The sequence below is a fragment of the Myxocyprinus asiaticus genome, chromosome 24, assembly GCF_019703515.2.
Source record: "Myxocyprinus asiaticus isolate MX2 ecotype Aquarium Trade chromosome 24, UBuf_Myxa_2, whole genome shotgun sequence".
NCBI lineage: Eukaryota > Metazoa > Chordata > Actinopteri > Cypriniformes > Catostomidae > Myxocyprinus > Myxocyprinus asiaticus.
Genome location: NC_059367.1, coordinates 6,632,609 through 6,657,087, shown reverse-complemented (window position 1 = coordinate 6,657,087; position 24,479 = coordinate 6,632,609). Strand labels below are relative to the sequence as shown.

The 24,479-nt window shown below is 37.1% G+C and overlaps 1 protein-coding gene across 2 annotated transcripts in view; it reads left to right on the top strand.

The window, feature by feature from the left end:
- The window catches only part of LOC127415038 (cyclin-dependent kinase 16-like), a 45,128-nt gene that overhangs the window by 18,797 nt on the left and 1,852 nt on the right, over positions 1-24,479 (top strand). Inside the window, exons 2-16 of one of the 2 annotated variants that reach the window (XM_051653516.1) lie at positions 2,064-2,244; positions 5,988-6,152; positions 7,539-7,672; positions 8,038-8,163; positions 13,312-13,368; positions 13,993-14,107; positions 14,853-14,947; positions 16,218-16,280; positions 16,387-16,510; positions 17,686-17,806; positions 18,180-18,277; positions 18,398-18,503; positions 18,619-18,661; positions 19,368-19,458; positions 20,533-20,610. In XM_051653516.1, the coding sequence (XP_051509476.1) occupies positions 2,121-2,244; positions 5,988-6,152; positions 7,539-7,672; positions 8,038-8,163; positions 13,312-13,368; positions 13,993-14,107; positions 14,853-14,947; positions 16,218-16,280; positions 16,387-16,510; positions 17,686-17,806; positions 18,180-18,277; positions 18,398-18,503; positions 18,619-18,661; positions 19,368-19,458; positions 20,533-20,610 (1,540 nt within the window). In that variant the 5' untranslated portion in view covers positions 2,064-2,120. The remainder of the gene's footprint in view (positions 1-2,063; positions 2,245-5,987; positions 6,153-7,538; positions 7,673-8,037; positions 8,164-13,311; positions 13,369-13,992; positions 14,108-14,852; positions 14,948-16,217; positions 16,281-16,386; positions 16,511-17,685; positions 17,807-18,179; positions 18,278-18,397; positions 18,504-18,618; positions 18,662-19,367; positions 19,459-20,532; positions 20,611-24,479) is intronic. The other variant, XM_051653517.1, reaches the window with a different exon arrangement.

Sequence of the window (24,479 nt, the reverse complement as noted above, 5' to 3'; positions counted from 1 at the left end):
ATTGAGTTAAGACTGAAATCGCAATATGGTCTTTTGTGATTACAAAAGCTTGAAAAGCTGCGTTTAAAAATAGACTGCAATTAGCGCTTCAGTCAGCATTGTGTAAACAAGCTGCACCCTCTAGCTGTCTGGACGGCATTTTCTATTATCCATTACACCACGATAGAACTTAAAAGGGCATTTTGTTCCTTTTTGGAACTTTATTTTTCCATGATGTGGTTGACATTTCCGTGAAATTTCCCAACATATGCATAATATGATTTTGTGACATTCTTTTATATACAGTAAAACAAGTCAAATGTGAGTTCTGTTGTTTTGAACTGCAAAAACAGAAGTGCAAAAATGTTTTAGAAATACAAAATAACCTTTTATCATATCAATCATTATGTTATCAAATTTAGTTATTTTTTCTTTTTATGTTTATCTTTCATTGTGGATCTCTTTAAAACTTTGGCATGTCGTGTGTTCAATAAATCCAATCCATGTTCAGTTGAAATTATTTATTGTTAGAAAAAAAGCTTTTGTGCCATTTTGTACATTTTAAAAACATAGATCTGATGACAAAATAAGGTAAGTGGCAAAATAACAGTATCGACATTGGTATCGGCCAGGCCAGTAGTTTTCATATCGGTTAATCCCTATATGCAACCATAAACTTTTCAAACAGTAGTATGCTTCATTGATGTCAAAGAACCTCAAGTGGTGTCCAGTTATCATTTCAGAAATAAATGTGGATATTTAGAATTTGGATCCAATGTTGTGGAATAGTTCACCCAAAAATGTCTTAATGTCTATGCCTTTCCAAACCTGTATAACTTTGTTCTGTAGAACACAATATATGAACCTTTTAAGAATATCCAGGCCACTATTATCCAAGAAAGGTATGGGTCTGTCAAGCTCCAAAATGGCAAAGAACTTCAAAATACCAAAAAAAGTGGTCCACACAACTAGTGTGCTATAGTCTGAGTCTTTCGAAGCCAAATGACAGTTGTGTGTGAAGGAAAACAAAAAGTCATTATTCACAGATAATCCCCTCCTCGAAGCTTTGAAATGTTCTACAGAAGTCTTATAGACTTCAAATACTGCAAAAAAAAAAAAAAAATGAAAACATGTAGTATGGTAGTATTCCATGCCCAACATACACTTAGTCTCTCTCTTTCTTCTGAAATTCACTGAACTGATGTGACTTTCCATGCTGAAAGTCTGTTGCACCATGATTATTAACATGTGTTTAGTGCTTTCTGTCCATGTAGACACTCAGACTCTTCTTAAGTGTCTTAATGGAACTCATTTTGCAATTACTAGTCTGTTTTCACCTCTCAGAGAGTCTCCCAGTTGGATTCCTTGCATTTCCGGCCTAAGACACTTGAATTTGAAATATCTGCAATCCTTCAAGCTTAATTTATAAAAGAAAACAATCACACACAGAATGATGAGTGTGAAAACAGTGTTACTAATCATTACTTATGTGAGCAATTACAGTTGGCTATGTGATTTGTTTATTTTAGGTGCTCTCTCTTGCTGTGAGACTTACCCAGTACAATTTCTCACTTTGATGTCCTCTCCGTAGAGCGCCATCCCTTTCAATAACATTCAACGCTTATGAAATAAACAGATTTGTCCTCTGAATCACCCTCCTGCCTTAGACCTGCTCCAAGTTTGTCTTACAGAGTGTTGACACGTAATTTTTAAGCTAATATTTATCACGTAATTGTTTAAAAACATTCCTTTACAGTCTTGGGGGCCGTTCGCATGGGATGCGTTCTTGGTCAAAAACAGATAAAGGCTACACAGTGGAATTTAACAAAATGCAGGGGTCTTGACACAGGTTTTTAAGAGTTAAAAGAACTTTTAACTTGACACAGCGTAATAAAAACGTGTTGCAACATCAAAGACATCCATCTAGCGTATGTTTACAGATACCAGCAATTATTAAAACAGCACGAATGTGTTCCATCTATAAAAATGCTTGAATTCTGCTCTGTGCAGTAACCATGGAAGATATTGGGTGAATCAGAAAGCAGTATGTAACATTGTGGTTGTATGTTTTCTGTCTCTGACAGGGCGGTTGAACAGTGGCAGCCCCTCCACCCTCCACATCTCGGCCCCCCCTTCCCCCAATGATGGACCGCATGAGGAAGATCAAACGGCAGCTGTCCCTGACGCTGCGGGGGGGCAATAGCGGGGACAAGACCATGAGCGAGACCATCAGCTCTCAGGACACAGGAGCGCACAGTGATTCCGGTACAGTATCGTTCACTTTCTCGCAACTGGACACGGAGGCCACACCTGATTTGTAGCGCAGAACTGTGCAACTCGCCATGCAGTAGAAAGTTGAGTGCAGTGTGGTTTGCAGACTGTAAGCACTGTTGCATATGACCAGCTAAGCATAGAAACATGCCAGTGCTTTATTGCATTATTAGCTTATCAGTAAGACTGCATGGAATCTGTGTCGGCAGAATTCCACAGAAAGCTCCACAGATTTCCGCTGAATTAGAATGCTTATCATTAGTAGAAATCTTTCCTTGTGCGTTTAATAAAAATTTGCATAATTGTCTATATCAAATTAGCAAATGCATTTGGCTGCTCTCTGCTCAGTTCAGCACATTTTACCATATTTAAACCCATTGTTCATAATTCTGCATTTTCCTCAATAATAAATGCAAAAAAAAAATTTAAACTTGAGAATAATTATCAGTTTAAATTATTCCATATGATACAGTTTTATCTAAGCTAATCAGACTTAGTGAGGTTAAAGGGATAATTCACTAAAAAATGAATATTCTATCATCATGTACTCATCCTCATATTGTTCCAAACCAGTATGATTTTTTTTCTTGCGTGAAACAAAAAAAGGAGATGTTAGGCAGAATATACAAGCTGTTGTTTTACATGCGATGATAATGCATGATGACTGTGAGTGTCAAGCTTGGAAAAAAGACAGAAAGCACCATGAAAGTAGTCCATAAGACTCATGCACTATAGACCAAGTTTTGTGAAGCCATACGATAGCTTTGTGTGAGGAACAGGCCAAAATTTAAGCTGAAAATCTTGCTTTACAGACTTCTCTCCATTTACCTTCGCTGTATGGAAAAGAGCAGCTTGGACATTCTGCTATAAATAACTATTTATGTGTTCCACAGAAGAAAAAGCCATACAGGTTTCGGAATGACATGAGGATGAGTGGATAATGACAGAATTTACATTTCATCTGCATTGACAATCAAACAGTCGACAGATACTCTTATGTCAGTCCTTCCTTTGTAATATTGGGATGTGCATGAAAACTCTGTGGCATGTAATATTTCAAACACTCATAACCAGTCTGTGTTTGTATCTGTGTGTGTGTGTATGTGTGAGAGAGAGCATCCTTACCGGAGGGGATGAAAAGAGCTCAAATTCAACGCCATCTGTACAGTCTGTTCCAGGGTTTTTATATAATGACAGCCAGAAAGTTGCCAGAATTGTTGCTAATGCCCAGACTTCAAAAAGAGCATTTAGTCTGTCAACAGACCTCTTAAAGTGCTTTAATTCGCAGCACGTTGAGTGTAAAAGTATGTAGTTTTATTTGAATAGCTAATTGACGGTTATGGTATAACATAACATCTTTAGTTCAACTATGTCTGGCTGTAAATTTTGAACAGAGTAGCTTTGAGCTTTACTGTGATGCATTTGCTTTACATGCATAATGTAAATCTACCCTAAAGAACATTACAATTCCATTACAACATGGAATGGCATTTACAGCGCATTTAACTTCCATAATGTGACATTTCAGTGTGAAACTGAATATCAAGCAAGAAATAATGTAGGATGGACCGTGAAAAGGATTTTTTGGACTGTGAAAATTTGACTGATATTATCGGTTAATATTTATTTTCCCTGCCCATGTGGCCTTTATTGCATGAGCAGAAAAGTTGTTACAAGAGCAGATTTGTTTTAGAATAACATTAACTGATGAATTGTGCACAATAAGATCAGGTACATTTATTTAAGAAAGAATGAGCTAGAAAGTGCAAAGCAAGTTCAATCCATATGACATTAAGGACTTAAGATGCGGTCGCATTTACATTTGCACGGCGAAATTTCGTGGGTGAAGAAGGCGTTGTCGGATGTTGAACACATGTGAAACCAGCAAAAAATGAATTGCCAAGCAGGCTTTTTTTTTTTACGCTGCACTTTATACTCTGGGAGAGTGAAGTTAAAAAGAAAACTTGACGCTAAAATAATATCCTTGTCCATTGTGAATATTCAGTGTAGCTGTGTACATAGCACCGCCCACACAGAGGTCACTGCCAAACCAAGCAACTTACTCTTGGTCAATGCGGCGGATTCACCTGTCAAAGTTCACCAAACTAGAACTCCAGGCGAAATCTGCTAGGGGAAATTCTTCGCCACTGGAAGTCGATTGCGTGGAATACACGATTTAGCGGATTCCTATTGAGATGACCATATTTTGCCCGCAGAATTTCGCTGTGCAAAGGTACATTTGACCATGCCTTTAACCAGATCTACCCACCCAAAACAGAAAGTGTTAATATTTTAAATACATACATTCATCATTTAATGCATACATTCACCGCTGCCTCCTTCCGTGTTGCCTGCCAGTGTGATAAGTGTATGCATTGCATTAAAACATATGCAAGCGAAGGGAGTTTTAAAGCCAATGTATCCATCAGATCCAAGTGATAGCTATGGCTCTGTGTGTGGAAGAGCTCAGCTACTGTTTCCTGCCTGCTGTTCACCCCCTCTGATTAATCAGCATGTGTCTTCCAGCATGGCTTCCCATCTCAGGCTAACTGCACTGATAAATTCATCTCGCAAATCCGACAGTTTCAATGAAACAGCTTCAGTTTTGCATAACCCTCTCACCCAAGCTGGTGCTAATAATATATATAGCCTACATTATACATCCCAATTACCATATGCAAATATATCAACATATTGACTCCGAAAATCCATCTTTTCTTTCCTTTGTAGTGTGTTTTGGCATTTTCCCAAACCCTGTACAAAATTTCAATGTATTTGGCTTTCATATGCTGATGAATCGATGCCCTTGTGCATCGTTTTTATTGCCACCACAGCGCAGAGTGTCATTAGAAACAATTAGAGGCAGCCAGAAAACGGATTTGTCAGTGTCATTGCGCAATCGTTGTGGCCCTTGTGCTGAATTTACTAACACTGAAGATGTTCCTTTGTAAATTGATCCTTCTAATAACATTTTTGTTTTTAAAAAGAAAACAATGAATGCATGCTTTAAAATTTGTTTCCCTGTAGATTTCTGTTTTTAATTTGATATTTCCTCTTTTTTTCTTCTCCTTTGATCTCCCCTCCCCCCACCTTGTTTATCTTCCTTTTTCTTCTTCCCTGTTAATCGCAAACAATTGTCATCCAACATTCTCATTTCATCCCAACTGTATCACTTTTTCTCCACCAATGTTCCTTTCCTTTTTTATTTCCTTTCTTTTCCTTTTTCCTTTCCCGTTTTCCCCCTTTCCTTTGTTTCCTTCCCCTTTCCTTTCTTGTTTTCCCTTTTCCCATCATTTCCTTTTTCCATTTTCCCATCATATCCTTTCCCTTTTCCCCCTTTCCTTTTCTTTCCTGTTTACCCTTAATTTACTTTTTCCTTCTCTTTCCTTTTCCCTTTCCTTTTTCCCTTTTCCCTTCATTTCCTTTTTCCTTTCTTCCCTTTCCAATTTTCCATTGGTTTCCCTTTCCCTCCTATTTTCCCTTTTCCTTTCCTTTTTCCTTTCCTTTCCCGTTTTCCCTTCGCCCCCCTTGCTTACATTACATATTTTTGCCCTTTTCTGTCCCTGCATCCATGGTTCCATTCCATTCTTTTCCTTTATCCTACTCATAATGCTCTCTTCCATTATGTGTCCCACCACATCTACATCTTCCCTCTCGGCTCCTTCTCTGCCCCTCCCCTCTCTCCTCCATCTTCATATTCTCTGTGTGTCATCCTCCTCCCCTCTCCCTCCTCCCAGAGGCCATGCCAGTTGGGGGCAGTGGTGGTCTGCGGGGTTCAGTGAGAGGTTCGGGGGGTTCCTTCAGCATGCACTCCCTCCTGCAGTCCTACAGCAGTGCTCTGCGCAGACCACGCAGCCTGGGCCGCAGTCTCAGCTCCTATCTCAACCACACCACGCGCCTCGGTACATGCACACGCACATGCATGCACACAGAGGGAGAGAGTGTGACTTGATGTGTGTGAGGTTGCACAATAGGGGTGGACATCGTAAGGAATTGAACTATTCTGGTTCTGATTCTACTTAACGATTCCTGTTCCTTGACAATTCTGTTAGTGATTCTTTCTGCCTTAAAATGACTAAAACAATGGCCAATGTATGTTTGGAAAGCAATTCTTATTGCATTCTAGAGATTGGCCCATATGTATTTTATTTCTACCAATATAGTGTCTAGGAAACAATATGCTGAACTGTTTTTTAATTGTGTCATTTTCTATCTGCACAGTGATGTAATGCCGTTATTGGGTGATATTCTCTTCGGCACTTATTGGTAGATGTTACGATAGGGAAAATTACATTGAAGAACCAGTAATTAAGTAGAAAAGTGTTCATATCAGCAAAAAATCTCTCTCTTATTCACTACCCTCAAAAGCTTGTCATCAATTGACGATAATTACAGATTTTCACAAAACGTTAATACCAAATCAAAAATTAGCTATATACAGTTCTTTAGGGGAAAATCTAGCTAGCAACTTTGCAATCTCTTTATTAACTCTCTTAAATACATATTTTGCGAAGGGGCGTATATACTATGAAAATGTTCATTTACTCAGTCTTTTAAGTCACTAGATGCTTATATTGCAATTAGATTTTCAAATTGCTTATATTGTATATTTATTATGGAGATTTGTCTCCATCGGCAGAAGAATGCAGACATTCAAGAACAGTTAACAGAACAAAATGCCATGCAAATCATTCGGTTCTAGTATTTTTTAATTTAAAAGAATAATAATAATTAAAAATGTAAACGCTTCTGAATAAGAACCACTTCTCAATTCCCAAACCTATTTCACAGCCTTGGCTCTCATATTATTAATCATAGACATGTACACTATTATACATGTAGAGACAGGCTGAGTGTGTGTGTGTTGGAGAGAGTGAGCGGGTGGGAGATTGTGTTATGGGGGGAGGGAGTAGTGAGTGAATAAATGAGAGGAAGATGACTTCTATTTTTTTTTTTACCCTTTTGTGTGGGTACGTGACAGATCTCCTTTCAGAGCAGCTAAGTAGTTCCTCACATGAGTTCAGCACTTGTGTGGTTGGATTCTCTGGGTCGTATAAAACCATCAGATGAGAGAGAGATAAATGTGTAAGAGAAACGTATAGGAAGAGTTGCAGGCTCACAGATCATCATCATCATTTTTGTGTTTTAAAATAGAATGATGGATAATATGAACATATTTGATTTATTAGGTAAACTGTATTAGTATCATCGCAATACTGGCATCAGCAAAGCATGCCAGTGGATACTAATGTGTGTGTGTGTGTGTGTGTGTGTGTGTGTGAATGCAGAGATAGTCCATGAAGACGTAAAGATAGGTTCAGACGGAGAAAGCGATCAGGCTTCGGCCACGTCATCTGATGAGGTGCACAGCCCCGTCAGAGTTCGTCTGAGAAACAACCCTGGCCGCAAAATTTCCACAGAGGTACTTTCATGTTTCTGATGCCTATATTTTTATATCGAGACACTACATAATAAATTAGATGTAGGAAAACAAAAACATGCAAAAAAAATAAACAGAAGTTTTCCATACAGGAGTGCTTGCTGTTCGTGACCGTTGCTTTTGTTTTAAATCTTGTACAACACAATAACCATTAGTGTGTTTGTTGCTATTGAAGATTCATCAGTTTTGCATGACTAATGGTGCATTGTGGGTACTGAAAATGCTGCGCAGCATGGTACCCATCAGTTAGATAGCTAGCCTGAGGGCCAAATGGGTTATTACTGCTGTGGAGCGTAACAGAACCTTTAGGCCTTAACTAATAATGCTTTCCCCTCCTCCACTCTCAGGACATAAATAAGCGTCTGTCTCTGCCAGCTGATATAAGACTTCCTGATGGCTACCTGGAGAAATTCAGCCTCAACAGTCCACTCTTTGACAAACCACTCAGCCGAAGATTACGCAGAGTATCGCTGGTAATGCCTCTCCCTTGTGATTCATTGGGTTTGCCTCTTATTTTATCATCTCTTTATGTCTTTCTCTCTCTCGATTGCTCTCTGTACACATCGTTTGCACTCATCCACTTTTTCTGCCATTTGTTTTTTCTCCTGTATGTCTTGCCACCAGTTCTTTTGCTCAGTCTCTCGTTCTCTCTCTCTCTCTTTGGGTGTCTTTGCTCTTTCCCTTGACTTGTTTTATTTGTTCAGGGTCATGTTATCAGTCCTTTGAAACCATTACAAGTGCTTTGTCTGTGAATGCACAGACAAGACAAACATTCACTACTGAGATCAAATTAGTTGCACTTCTTACAGTGTTATTATAGGATTGGTGAATATCACCAAGATATTCACCTCAAAATCAAGAGAAAAAAACAATGTTAATATGTTAACATTGTTAATTACAAGTTATAATTGTTAACTTATGTTAAAATTATTAACTATTATTAAATATATAATTATTAGGGCTGTCGATTTTAAGCATTAATTCTGTGCGATTAATCATTAATAATAAAAAAATATAATGCATTAAAAAAAGTTGACACAATTTCCCTAGACTGTATTAAGGAACATTCCTACTACCGGAGCAATTTAAAGTTGCAGTCATTACGTTTTTGCATAAACATATGAATAATACTTTTGAGAAATATGTCAAATGATTTACACTCACATGAGATGAAGACTCTAGTCTTATCAGTAACCCAATTAAAGCTGTTTAATTTTATATTGAGGGGGTCACCCCCTCGTGGGTGCTGCCATGTTGACAGCATGTGCAGGGTTCGTACAAGGTGCTTGAAGTACTTGAATTTGGCTTTTTCAAATTTAAGTCCTGGAAAACCCTTGAAAATAGCCATTTTTACCAAGAGGTGCTTAAAAAGTTCTTGAATTATAGAAAATCGTAAAATACGTTGCTTAAATCATTTAATAAATGAAATGTATGTATTTATTTTCGGAAAAACACGACGACAGACCACTAGACCACTGCTGAAGCTGGCAGCGCATAGACGGCTGTCATGTTGCACCTGTTACTTTTGGCAGTGCTGTTCAGAATGGGCCAATCACAATCAATTGTTACTGGAGGATTTAAAAAAATATATTTTATAGATACTGCTGTGGTGGATTTAACAAGTATGAACCTTTGCAGCTATCAGTTTTAATTAAAAATTACTCTCCAGAGTGAAAAAATGAGATGAGATGTACAACGTTCTGAGATTTGAATGCAGATCAATGGAAGATTCAGTTTTGTGAGCTGTCTAGCACACCCTTGTGTAAAGACAGCTTTGAGTCTCACAAAATAGGTTATTTCTGACAACATTTGGGACAATATCAAAATATGTTGACAAACACGTCCCTTGACTTTTTTAGTCATGGAAAAGCTTTCAAATAGCGAAAAAATAAAAGGTATCATTCTATAACCTAACCTTTAATGATATGAAATGTCTTGACTCTGTTTTGCGATTTTTTTTTTTTTTAGAAAATATATTTGAAATTGTCAGTTGCCTGAAAAAAATCCTTGTCCCCTTCTTCTGGTACACCACTTCTATGACATGTAAAGTTATTTATGAATTTATTTTGTTCTGTTGTGTGACTTTAGAAAACATGGAACATTGCACATGAGTCATATGGACTACTGTTTACGTACCCAGTTATTCACTTTTGTTGGAAAGCGAAGTGCGTTTTAAGGGAGCACACTACAATTGCACATCAATTTCATCATGAATGAACCAAGAATTGTTACTGTGTGAATATGTAGTTAAAGATGCACATTGAGATATGTTGTACTTGTAATAAGTGGTGTTTTATAAAAATAAATTAACTTAAAATATTTTTATTTAAAATGAACAAATAAAGAATTTGTTTTAATGACATCTCGAGCATAGTCCTTGAAAACAAATAAAAATGTGCTTGAAAAGTCCTTGAATTTATCTTTGAAGCATCTATATGAACCCTGTATATGGCAACCTGTGTCATGCAATTGAATGAGATACTACTGCCTATAATAACATCAATAACAACAAGTTTATTTTATATAGAGCTAGTATAAGATGGAGATAAATGGCTTCTGCATGAAACGGCAGCAGTTAGTAAACAAACTTCATGCATCCATGATGACAGGTGTCAGTATAGATTCCAAAACCATTGGTACTATTGGAACGTGTAAGAGGCAGCTAAAACTGAGAGCACCATTAAGCTTGAAGTACCAGCTGTTTTCAGTAGGGGGTAGTTATTGAAACTCCAGCTTTATAGGCAATGCGCAGCTGTAAAGACGACAAACCACACTATCACTATCGACAGCTAAAAGAGAACACGGTCTTGTGCTCACAGCTGGATGAAGCGCAATTCCAAATGCAGGGTTTTAGAGACGTGTTTTTCAGATTGACTGTAGGCCATTGATAGACTTATTTTCAATAATATAGAAATAAAAAATATATTGCCTTCTAAAGCCAATTTTTGTATTGTCGTATCAGTGCTTTTCTCATCTGCCACAATAATGTAATGCATGTATATTAACTGAATTATTATATTTATATTTCATTTATATTTATTTAAATATAACTATTTATAATTATTTAATCATTATATATTGAATTTATATATATATATATAATTGTTATTTGAGGGCCTTTCCAAGCAAATATTTATACAGTTGAAGTCAGAAGTTTACATACACCTTAGCCAAATACATTTAAACTCAGCTTTTCACAATTCCTGACATTTCATCCTAGAAAACATTCCCTGTCTCAGGTCAGTTAGGATCACTTCTTTATGTTAAGAATGTGAAATGTCAGAATAATAGTAGAGAGAATGATTTATTTCTGCTTTTATTTCTTTCCTCACATTCCCAGTGGGTAAGAAGTTTACATACAATTTGTTCGTATTTGGTAGCATTGCCTTTAAATTGTTTAACTTGGGTCAAACATTTTGGGTAGCCTTCCACAAGCTTCTCACAATAAGCTGCTGGAATTTTGGCCCATTCCTCCAGACAGAACTGGTGTAACTGGGTCAGGTTTGTAGGCCTCCTTGCTCGCAAATGCTTTTTCAGTTCTGCCCATAAATTTTCTATCGGATTGAGGTCAGGGCTTTGCAATGGCCACTCCAATAACTTGACTTTGTTGTCTTTAAGCCATTTTGCCACAACTTTGGCGGTATGCTTGGGATTATTGTCCATTTGGAAGACCCATTTGCAACCAAACTTTGACTTTGTGGCTGATGTCTTGAGGTGTTGCTTCAATATATCGACATAATTTTCCTTCCTCATGATGTCATCTATTTTGTGAGGTGCATCAGTCCCTCCTGCAGCGAAGCACCCCCACAACATGATGCTGCCACCCCCATGCTTCACGGTTGGGATGGTGTTCTTCGGCTTGCAAGTCTCATCCTTTTTCCTCCAAACATAATGATGGTCATTATGGCCAAACAGTTCAATTTTTGTTTCATTAGACCAGAGGACATTTCTCCAAATAGTAAGATCTTTGTCCCCGTGTGCACTTGCAAATTGTTGTCTGGCTTTTTTATGGCAGTTTTGGAGCAGTGGCTTCTTCCTTGTTGAGCAACATTTCAGGTTATGTTGATATAGGGCTCGTTTTACTGTGGATATAGATACTTGTCTACCTGTTTCCTCCAGCATCTTCACAAGGTCCTTTGCTGTTGTTTTTGGATTGATTTGCACTTTTCACACCAAACTACGTTCATCTCTAGGAGACAGAATGCGTCTCCTTCCTGAGCAGTATAATGGCTGCATGGTCCAATAGTGTTTATACTTGCATACTGTTGTTTGTACAGATATACATGGTACCTTCAGGCATTTCGAAATTGCTCTCAAGGATGAACCAGACTTGTGGAGGTCCACGATTTTTTTTCTGAGGTATTTGCTGATTTCTTTTCATTTTCCCATGATGTCAAGTAAAGAGGCACTGAATTTGAAGGTAGGCCTTAAAATACATCCACAGGTACACCTCCAATTCAGTACACCTCCTATCAGAAGCTAATTGGTTAATTGTCTAAAGGATTGACATCATTTTCTGGAATTTTCCTAACTGCTTAAAGGCACAGTTAACTTAGTGTATGTAAACTTCTGACCCACTGGAATTGTGATATAGTCAATTAAAAGTGAAACAATCTGTCTGTAAACATTTGTTGGAAAAATTACTCGTGTCATGCACAAAGTAGATGTCCTAAACGAATTGCCAAAACTATAGTTTGCTAATATTAAATCTGTGGAGTGGTTAAAAAATGAGTTTTAATGACTTCAACCTAAGTGTATGTAAACTTCAGACTTCAACTGTATATGCGTTTATGTGATCATGTAATTAATTGGAATAAAAAAAAATTGCGTTTTGACAGCCATAATAATTATAAATAATTTGTATTTTAAATATTATAATAACAATAATAATAATAATAATAATAATAATTAGTTGTTTATATAGTATTTAAAATAATTTATTTAAAATGAATATCTAAAATTATATACAGTACAACAAATAGTACCAATATGTATAAATGTTACAATTTAAATAATATATCATTATTCTTTTTTTTCCTTGCATTATTATTTTTTTGCATAATGAGAATTGTGCTTAATTGTCATGAAAACAATGTTGCAATGCAAAAAACAAACCTTTGTTCATTTTCTTTATGCAAAACAATTTATTTTTTCCTTTTGATTTTGGGGGTGAAATATGACCCAAACATGTTCTTGACAGGCTTCGTGAGATTTACCCAGAATATCAAATGGTTGTTCTCACCAAAATATTGAAAATAAGATAACTTGAGCTACGCTTGACATGATAGGTCAGATCATGTTTACTTATGTTTACTACTTAACCTGTGCTGCTAAAACGGGCTTGATTTGTGATGCATTTAAAAACTTGATTTGCTATGCTTCAATTGTTCCCAATTTATTTTGAGGAAGGATATTTTAGCTCATGGGTTGTATTAACCTCTGTGACCAGAGAGCACAGCACAGCCTTATGAAAATAGGGGCAGTGTAATTTGGGCATATTCTAATGAGTTCACATGTATGCCTTTGAAATTTTCTGCCCTGTATTCTTGTGTTTGGGGTCGATTAGGTGCAGCTTTTTAGTAGTTTGTAGTAACATTGCTTTTGTCTTTGTGTGTTTGCAGTCTGAGATTGGATTTGGAAAGCTGGAGACTTATGTGAAACTGGATAAACTGGGGGAGGTAACTTCACAGTCAATTCTTCCTTTACATATGAGCTCTGTTCGAAAAATTAGTGAGCTGTCTTTCTAAGCCACATTTTAAAAATGCTTTGCGACAAGGTCATTTGAAAAACTCTTCTCAAGATGGCGGACTTATATAAATGTATATACCATAAATTCAATTCATTCAATAGCAACAAAATATTAATAAAATGTTCTAATTATAATTTATAAATTGACTTAATTTATCCAACATTTACCTATGTTTTATTTTCATGCTTATTAGAGTATTGTGTTATTAGCTTAGCTACATGTTAATGTCAAACTCTTATTGGAATTAATTGCGAGTTAAGTCTCCTATGCACTCCATATGAGAAGCGCTATTTGTGGAGTTTATGCCTTTGTAGAATGTTCCAAGTTAGTCATTTAGGAGGTTACATCACAGTGCTGCTTTAAAAGGCAGCTGCCTATGAAGACAGTAGACTGCAAGGCATCTCATTGGTTTTCAAACCGAACCATTAGAAATGTCACCTAGAAATATATATATTAATTTTTTTACATAAATGTTTGTCTCAGATTAGTGTGTATAAAAATTTGTCTCATTCGTTCTTGTTATATGTCCTCTGTCAACGTCTCTCTCTCTCAGGGCACCTACGCTACAGTATATAAGGGCCGCAGTAAGTTGACCGATAACCTGGTGGCCCTGAAGGAGATCCGTTTAGAGCATGAAGAAGGAGCCCCATGCACTGCCATTAGAGAAGGTGAGTTACAAGCCTGCTGTAGTGGATCAGCACTAAAATTAGATCACCAAACTACTGCCCCAAATCTCCCACATGCTTGTGCAACCACACACTTATATGTAGGGTGTTCTATATGAACCAGTGAATCCTTAAATTCAGTACCAGTGGTGTTAACTTGTTTAATCAGCTGTGTAAACAGGCCATAGCATGAAATGCAATTTTTTTTTTTTTACTGTTTTGTTGTACTGTTTAGACATAATTTAATGTTCACAAAACAAAGCTTCCTCCTCAGTCAACCCAGACCTTTTATTGAAACTCAGCTGCAAAAAAGCTCATTAAGGCTGCTTTCACACTTGGTTCGATTGCTTGGTCCGAAACAGAGTTTGTTTCCTCCCCACTGACCCCGCTGGTCTCTGTTCACATCATATTACTGAGGTCCGAACCACGGTCCGATTGCATTATCAGTGTGAGGACAAGCGGCAGCTGTTTACCACTGGAACTAGGTAACAACTCAAGAAGACATCAGCGTCACTGTGTTGTTAAATTATTCGTTTATTTGGATTATACATCATCAATAGTGGTTCATTTCCGTGATTTAGGACAATTGCATTCATATCAGCAGTGAACTGTACCAGATTTCACATGAACCATACCCCAGACCACCTGTCCTTGTCATTCATGTCTCATTGAATGCTCAGAAAGTTATGTGGAGTTACAGAGAATACATGTTTACGGAATGATCTGTCTCTTTCTGTTTTTTTTTCAGTGTCTCTGTTGAAGGACCTGAAACATGCCAACATTGTGACTCTGCATGACATCATCCACACTCAGAAGTCTCTTACTCTTGTGTTTGAGTACCTGGTGAGTCACTTAGATGTGTGGTAGAGGCATTTAAACTTTCACGGTACTCATGATCTCTCACCCACTCATACGCACTCAATCATCTACACAACAGTGTTAAAAAAAATACTTTCAAACTGTAGCTTACCTAACTATAAGCTACTCATAATTTCGCTAGGCTTCATAACAAAAGGCAATAAAAGCTATCTCTTCAATGTTAAATCTGAGTTTTTGTCCGTACTGGTGGTTTGACAAGCAAAAGGACATTTTGTTGATCGTTAACTTCATTAACCACCAAAAACGTTTGTCCAAAATCTTGGATTTAAATCTTGGTATGTTAAAGGGAAAGTTCACCTTAAAATGAAAATTCTCTAATCTAACTCACCCTCATGCCACCCAGATGTGTATGACTTTCTTTCATCTGTTGAACACAAAGGTTTTAAGAAGAATATCTCAGCTCTGTAGGTCCGTTCAATGCAAGTGAATGGTGGCCATAACTTTGAAGGTCCAAAAAGCACATAAAGCCAGCATAAAAGTAATCCATACTACTCCAGTGGTTAAATTCATGTTTTCAGAAGCGATATGATAGGTGTGGGTGAGAAACAGATCAACATTTAAGTCCTTTTTCATTATGAATTCTCCTCCCTGCCCATTAGGTGGCAGTATGCACAAAGAATGTGAATTAACAAAAACAAGAAAGTGAAAGTGGAGATCGATAGTATAAAAAACGTAAATATTGATCTGTTTTGCACCTAATCCTATCATATCACTTCTTAAGATATAGATGTAACCACTGGAGCCTTACGGATTACTTTTATGCTGCCTTTATGTGCTTTTTTGGAGCTTCAAAGTTCTGGCCACCATTCACTTGCATTGTATAAACCTAATGAGCTGAAATATTATTCTAAAAAGCTTTGTTTGTGTTCAACAGAAGAAAGTCACACATCTGGGATGGCATTAAGGATGCGATCATTTTCATTTTTGGCTGAATTATTCCTTTAAATATCAAATATGTTCTGACTGGCTATGATTGTGTCGTTTCACAGCATGTTCACATTCAGACACGCTTTGCACGTGGTTGGGACACCATGTACATGGCTCACACACATGCAATCTTCTCCATACAATCCTTCAAGTTTTAGTGAATTAATTCATTTGTATCTCCAGCTCTGCAGTCTTTCTTTACCTTTGTTTCATTTTTTCTGTTCCCAAATGTTCTTATGAATTTAATTAAATTTCAGTTATTCAGTTCATTTTCTTCTCCATATATTTCTACCCTCTTTTATTCTAGGATAAAGACCTGAAACAGTACCTAGATGACTGTGGAAACTGCATTCATATGCACAATGTCAGGGTACGGCACAAATGTCTCTTTGACAAATGTCTTTCATTTCCGTTCATTTCTGTGCGGCAATGAGAGATGGTATTCTTACCCATCTGTGTTTGTGTCTCTCTCATAGCTCTTCCTGTTTCAGCTGTTGCGAGGTCTGAACTACTGTCACAGACGCAAAGTCCTTCATCGAGACCTCAAGCCCCAAAATCTCCTGATCAATGATCGTGGGGAGCTAAAACTGGCCGACTTTGGTCTGTAAAAAACAAATGATTTGTTCGGAATCAAATACTGACATACTACTTTTACTATTTCTGCATTTTATAGTATGTATACAGTATGCAAGTTTTCTGTATGCATAGAATACCTGGATGACCTGCTACATTTACCAAAATGTGTGCTGGGTAGTGGGTACAGTATAAGATCAGTATTAGGTGTAATCCAATTACAAAGTATTTAGTTACTGTAATATAATTACTTTAGTCAAAAAGTAGTGGAATGCATTACATTTTAAATCAGACTATAGTTACAGACTTTTAATTTAATTACTTTTAAGTACATTATAGGGTGATGCTTAGTTCTAATGTATTATTTATGTAGAATACATGAATTATGGCCCCATAACAAGTCATTGTGAAGGAAAAATGTGAGGTGTTGAGTGTATGGCTTGTGTGTAACAATGAACAAGAAAGAAATAGACATTTTGAATTTGAGCGGAAAAGTGTAGTAATTAGGAATTGGATTACTTTTTTTAATGAAGCAATTAGTAAAGTAATCTGATTACAATTTTAGATAAATTATTCGTAATTTGTAGTGGATTACTATTAAGTAATTTAGCCAACACTGTATAAGATGCCACTCGCAAGTGAAATAATGCCTACTGTTTTGTTTACTAATTTAAAAAAAATAGTAGGCAGTATACTGCACAGTATTCAGCAAGCTAGTATTCCATTCCAAACATACTTCAGATCAAGTATACTGTACTAGTGGATGAATGTTGGATGAATGTCTTTTAAAAGAGTTCTAAAGCTGAAGTATGTAATTTCTGTGACACCAGCACCACCTAATGGAATTGCAAGAATAAGCAATGTTTCAAAACAACTTTCTAAATACGCCCCTCATCTGCTGTTCTTCAAACAAAGAGATTATCCTGCCCCCAGCTCACACCATTGGATGAGAAACGTTGTTTGGGCGGGTCTAGGCTGGTAGCTCAAAACAAACACAGGAGTTTTCATAGTGCCACAAAGACACAGTGTATACCTTTTTCAAGAAAATTAACCTATGAATGTCTTACTGTTGTCTCTGCATATTAAGCTTGGATAGAAGGAGGTATTTTAACACTGAAAAAGTTACATACTTCAGCTTTAAATTTTGTGTAAGCTGTAAACTTCAAATCGTTGTTAATATTGAGTTTTTAATTGATCTGCAGGTCTGGCACGAGCGAAGTCGATTCCCACTAAGACCTACTCCAATGAGGTGGTGACCCTTTGGTACCGCCCCCCTGACATCTTATTGGGCAGCACAGACTATTCCACTCAGATTGACATGTGGTGAGCATCCTCCTCCCTGTGCACTAATATTTATGTACCTTCACACTTAAAAAATGCATGAATGTTACTGCATAGATGACTAAATATCAAACCAAGTGACATTTATTTTAAAAAAAAAAGTTAGAAGAGGCACACTTTTTCAAAGCTTTTCAAAAAAAAGTTTGTTAGGTTTAAAATGACAAAAACAAAAGATATACTTTTCAAAATGAAGATGAAAAGTATTGTGACTTTCTGGTTGTTAACATTAGTGGAATATGTTCATAGTTAATGTGCTGAACTACACCTGTGTGAATTTGATGCGGACAGACTTCATGCATCCACTAAATATGAGGATGAATTTGAATTGAGTTTGAATGTGTGTCCGTCTTTGCAGGGGTGTTGGCTGTATTTTCTACGAAATGTCGACGGGTCGGCCCTTGTTCCCGGGCTCCACAGTGGAGGAGGAGCTGCACTTTATCTTCAAACTGCTCGGTAGCGCTCTCTCCCACTCTCTCCTCCTCTCACATTCTGCTCATTCTGGCTCTAGATCTGACAGTTTGTGTCTGTGTGTGTCACTGTAATATTAATAAACACTCCTGCGCCTTTTCATAGGCACGCCCACAGAGGAGACCTGGCCAGGAATAACCTCCAATGAGGAATTCATCTCCTATAACTACCCCCGATACCGCGCAGACTGTCTCCATAACCACACTCCACGGTAACAACAGCTGTCCTCTGGGCCTGATGCCAGAAACCATCTCTGTTCCTGTCATAAAAAAGAGTGATACGCTATTGGAGTTCATTCAACAATTTGTCATTTTTCTCTCCTACAGATTGGACAATGATGGAGTTGAACTTCTGTCCAAACTGCTGCAGGTGATCTGCATATTATTTAAATAGAAGTGTTAGTATGTCACTTCTCTTTTCCAGAGTTCGGTTCTCTGGTTATCTCTGTCAAGCTATATGAATGCATTTATGTGTGTATAAAGGTAACTAGTGCTGCTCACATTTACAGAATAAATATTCCTTTAAGTCAACATGAAATCAGATTTGACACTATTTACTTTCTTAATACACGTTCCTGGTCTTATTGTGTACAATTCATCAGTGCGTGTTATTATAAAGAAACAAATGTTTGTCTTTACAATCTTTCCTCAACTTGCTCCACCACTGTAGCAGATTTCTTTTTATGTTGCCGTCACTGAGGCAGAGCGAGCTATTTGTTAATGCTAACAGGTATTTGCCATTGTTTCGGCTACTGTTTTTCTAAAATCTTGCAAACAGTGAATGCATGTTTTTTGAAAGAAATTAATTGTGGTCAATAATAAAGAATATGGCAATAAAAGCAAAAAATGATAGGTTTGAAGAAGTAGAACTATATTTGGGATATATTGAGATGCGCTTGCCTTTCGCACTTGCCCTTTATTTTTGAACAAGAATATCCTGTTTCACTCAGTAATATGTCAAATTGCAAAAATGTGATGATAATGTAATTTCATGTTGTTTTTAATGAGCATAGTAAGAATTGTGATTGTTCATTACTTGGGTATGTGTGCTTGTCTAACGCTAGTCTGTCTTTCAGTTTGAGGGGAAGAAACGCATTGCGGCAGAGGAAGCCATGAGAAGTCCATACTTCCACTGCCTAGGCGAGAGAATTCTTACACTGCCAGACAGTGAGTTCACACACACACACACACACACACACACACATTTCTCCCACCACCAAGGAAAATTACAATGCCAGATAACAGATGCATACACACAAACACACACCTTCACTCTGACTGATTCTTTAAGGTACCAGACAGTAATCGTTTACACCTGGTATTAAGATGTGTTTCGGGTGATCTGATCACATGTGGTCAGCGCTAAATACAGGTCCAAACAGGGTCTAAACTGTTTTGTGGTCAGATCACAAAAACCACATACAAATGTGGTCAAAAACACATGTGACCAGATCGCAATTGAGGTATAAACGTTAATCCGTCCTGTATGTGTCTCGGCAGCAGTGAATGCCACCCTTCACCTGTCAATCAACTGCTGCACTAAAACAAGAGTTTAAACTTTGCCTTTACGAGCGGCTTTAAAGGAAATAACCGATTGGGAAATTTTTAAAAGTGGATACATACACAATCACAAGAGCTTCACGGATCTTCTTTAGTGTGTCTGATATCAACACCGATGACAAGCACGAACACCTGAAGCTCCTATAATAGAGGTAATCCATTAAAATAATGGATAATTCTGCTTGACATGTTGTGTTTGTGCTTGGATTAAATTTCAAACGCATCTGGGAGAAACAGCGTGCCATTTTTTCCAGGCTTTCTTTGTCTTTTCTGAATTCGTTACGCTTTAATATCATGCAGTAACACACTAACATAGAGATTGATGTATGTCGTCATGAAACAGAGACCCTCCCCTCAAAATCCAAACACAAGTGGTCACAGGAGATGCATTTAAGTGACCAGGTGTAAACAGTAATGTGTCTCACCTGACAACATGTGATCGGATCACCTGAGACGCATCGTAATACCAGGTGGAAACGGGGCCATACAAACGAAAATACTTTCTAGCTTGAAAGACATTTAATTCCATCCAGCCTGTATGAGCTGGTCTGGTCTTGCACTGAATCAATTCAGTATCACATGTATAAAAAAGCTTACACAAATACTCTGACCTTAATGTTATTATTTATCACACTTTTCTGTTCATCTTGTTAACACAACTGTTAAATTCTTCTCTGGCAGCTACATCAATATTTGCACTTCAAGATATTCAGCTGGAGAAGGAGCCAGGAATGAGGACGAGCGCGCTGTCAGAATCAGGTAAAATGACAGAACACAACCGACTGATGAATGATGATGATAGCAGTCAGCTTCATCCATCAGCGTGTGGTGCACTTTTGCTTCCATGTGAGACAGTGAAAGTGAATGGTGAGTAAGGCACATCTATGATGACAACGACAATAAGTTAGACATTCTCAGAAGGACGTTCTTGTTATTCAGGTCATTCAGTGCTAACTTTGTTCTGTACTGTCTTTCCCACTCCCTTTCTTTTCTCTACCTGCCTATTTGTATATTCTTCGTTGTGTATTTTTCCACACGCTTTTCAATTTAAACCACTGCGTTCCAGAGCTTTTGCAAATGATGTCTAAGGTTCCTGCACACCTTAGGTACAAACAGAATTTGTCACCCTCTGCTCAAGGCAGGAGGTCACAAATGACAAAACTGCATTTCTTCCCCTAAACTGCGTTTCCTCTTTGTCTGTGATTACTGTCCAGTTTTACCCCATATGAATTACACAACCGCATCTTATTCACTTAAAATGATATTTTCTCTTTATAGTCATTGGCAGATCTAAGGCCTTATTATTCAGTCAGCTTTGGCGCGCATTATAAAAAAAGTTAAAAGAATAAAGAAAATGGAAAGCATTAATTAATAGATAGTTGGATTAGTTAAAATCATCTTTTGCATGCATCACTCAAAAAAAAAAAAAAAAAAAGAAAAGAAAAAAGGACGTGGCAATACCTCTAATCAGCAAACATTGAATCACAACATCAATACACACAATGCATTGACACACACATTGGCCAATCAACTCATACTTACCAGATGTTTCAGTGGTTATTTGTTTAATTTACTGAAATCAATCCTCTCCATCTGTCACCTTTTTCCTTTTTGTGTATGTTATATTCAGCACATCATAATTAAAATGTGCATTTGAATTTCCACTGTCCCCTTTAACAATCTGCATGAAGTGCATGTGAAAGCCAGAGCTTCCAGGTTGTTGTTTTTTTAACAAATGGTTACAACAATTGCTAAACAAGAGTTTTGCCAAGATTTTAATGTTACATAATTGAGAAAAATTTATGTTTATTGACATCCATCCTCCTTAAACATCCATGATTATAGACATGTTAGAATAACATCACCACTTATGATATTTAATTTGAGAGGAAAAAAAACACTGTTTTCAACTAAGACGTGATTAGAGTTAAATTTACTCCCAAACTGATGATTTTTTAAGGTTAATGCTCTTAAATTTTAAATCAACTAAACTAGTGATGCACGGATGTATCGGCTGCCGATATGTATCGGCCAATTATTTACCAAATTAAAACCACTGATGTATTGGTTATTAACATGAAAAAGGCGGTATGAAAATCCAGTAGTTTATTTATAATTAATTAGTAACACACTTTGTAAAAACTCTGTGGATTCAAATGCACAATCCAGAAATAATAATGTATTATATCTTTTATCTTCTATTTATCTTTCATTATGGCTTTCTTTAAAATATTGTCCTGTATTCAACAAATCCAATCCATGTTCAATGGAAATTATTTATTGTTAGAACAGTTAAAAAAAAAAAAGCTTTTGTACCTCTTTGTACATTTTTAAAGCATAATTCCTAAGTAAAACATGATCTGATGACAAAATAACGTAAGTGGCAAAATATTGGCCTATAATTTTTTGTTAAAATCGGTATTGTATCGGCCCAAAATTCGGTGCATCTCTAAACTAAACTAAACATCACTACCCTAAACTTTAAACCTAACCAATCGTATCATAAAAGCAAATGTGACATGAAAAATGCGTACTTTTGTGGTGCTTCTGAGACACTTATGGCTTCAGGACTTGTAACCCGGTCCTTTGCATCACAAGTGCAATGCTCTATCATTGATCAGGCAATTTGATCAGGCTCGAATAAGCTTGTAAATGTAGTTGGTTTTGTAAAAGAAAAGTTCAAATGTATCGCCTTTCAAGTCATGCGCTATAGTAAAAGAGTTTAGATGACATACTGTAAGATAGCATTGTGAAAGAACAGGACTAAAAGTAAATGTTAATGAACTGATAATCTGCTATTTTAATCCTGATTTTTGTGAAAGTCAATAAAAGTCGTTGTTGTAGCATCTGTAATGTTTTTTTGTTTTTTTTCATTAGGAAACTGCTGTAATACATACACCAAGCCACCTAAAATAACTGAGCAAAAATGTAGGTGGTGTAATGTGATTCTTTAAGACGACGTAGGTTTTCCGATAAGAACATAGATTAAAAATACACAAACTCAGTCTGGTTCGATTTTAGAATTTGGAATGGGATGAGTAGATTTGTTTTTCTGTTCATTCGTTTCCTCATTAAATACTTTTTTACTTCCTAACAAATGTTGTAAAATTGTGATTCGTCTTCCGGAACCCAGGCAGTTAATAAAGTGGGTGATAAATATTGGGCTCTGTTATGGGTCAAGTGGGCGATGTACTAAAAACAGACTCTTTTGTCTGCTTGCAACACTTATTTACAGTAAAACGAGAGTCGAAGATGTAAAATCGGAACGAGGGAGCAAAATGAAGAGGAAAATGGGTAATTTCTCTGCAATGATTCCCAGAAGTCAGGGTTGACCTCACATTTCAAATGTGCCTACAAGTTTTGGCATAACTCTGCCATGCACGTTGCCTGGTCTTTCACTGAGCTTGACATCAAAGCTAATGCGTAAAAAGTTTTGGGCATGTTTGAGACAACATCACCCGCGCACCGAAGCACTAATGCTAATGTGGCCTTTTAGCCCACAGCTCTGGTGAAGGCACTAACGGAGGAGAACTGCTCCCTGTGCGAATACCCCCTTCCCTTGCTAAATAAGAAAACAGCCCAGGCTTCTCTAGACCCTAAACTGGGCATGTAGGGTGATGTGTGTTTTGGGGCTTGTTGACGTGTGTCTGGGTGGCTTTCGATTTGGTAACCTCACCCCCACTGCTCATGCCCAATTGATTTTCTTTTTCATTCCTACTGGTGACCCTTTATAGCCTCTGACAGCCCTTATCAGTGCATTTGTTTTTGTTTTTAATTGTGTGCAATGCTGCATGCAACATTTAGGGCGCTTGTACACTAGAGAAAAGTCTGATAGATTGGACACGTTAGAGGCATTTTGAGTAAGAATGGGTCACAGTGGTCGACTAGTCGTCGAACAACCACATGTGGTTGAGTAGTTGGGTTGAATAGTTCAACTAGATTTTGTTCTTTTGCGTAACTAAATTCATACCCTTCAAATCAACACCGTTACAGCCATACACATGCAGATGGCATTTTTTTGAGTATCTCTGTCATGAGCGTTGCATCTTTAAAGGCTTAAGTATACTTTGCACAATGACACAGATTTTGTATGCCTGTTTATAAATGCAATTAATTGTGACTAATTTGGTTAATTAATCAGCATATCATGTAATTAATTCCATTAAAAATTTTAATCGATTGACAGCTCTCATTTTTACGCATACACTAGTGAATATGTACAGTCAAATGCTCTAGCATTTCAAAGTATACTCCATTTGACCATGCGTGTGTACGCAGGTCGTCGACACGTACACTATGACTGCTATGTGATACTGGACTATTTCTCTTCAGAAATAGAAGAGTCTCCTGCTTACAGTGTCATCTTGCACTACTTTGTGAAAACAGTGGCCCAGCTTTGCGTGTTGCCAACATTGTGGACCCACTAATTAGTGCAAACAATTTTAGGCACATGCGCAGACTATGCAAACAGATTATGCACGGTCAAAAAAATCTGGCTCTACACGTCAGGCTGAAGACTTTTTGTCAAGTTAAAACTAGCTACATTTTTTGATACCACTGTGTATGGTTCCATTCTATTGTGCTACATCCAACTATTTTTAAAAGCAAGAACATGTTTTATGGGATGG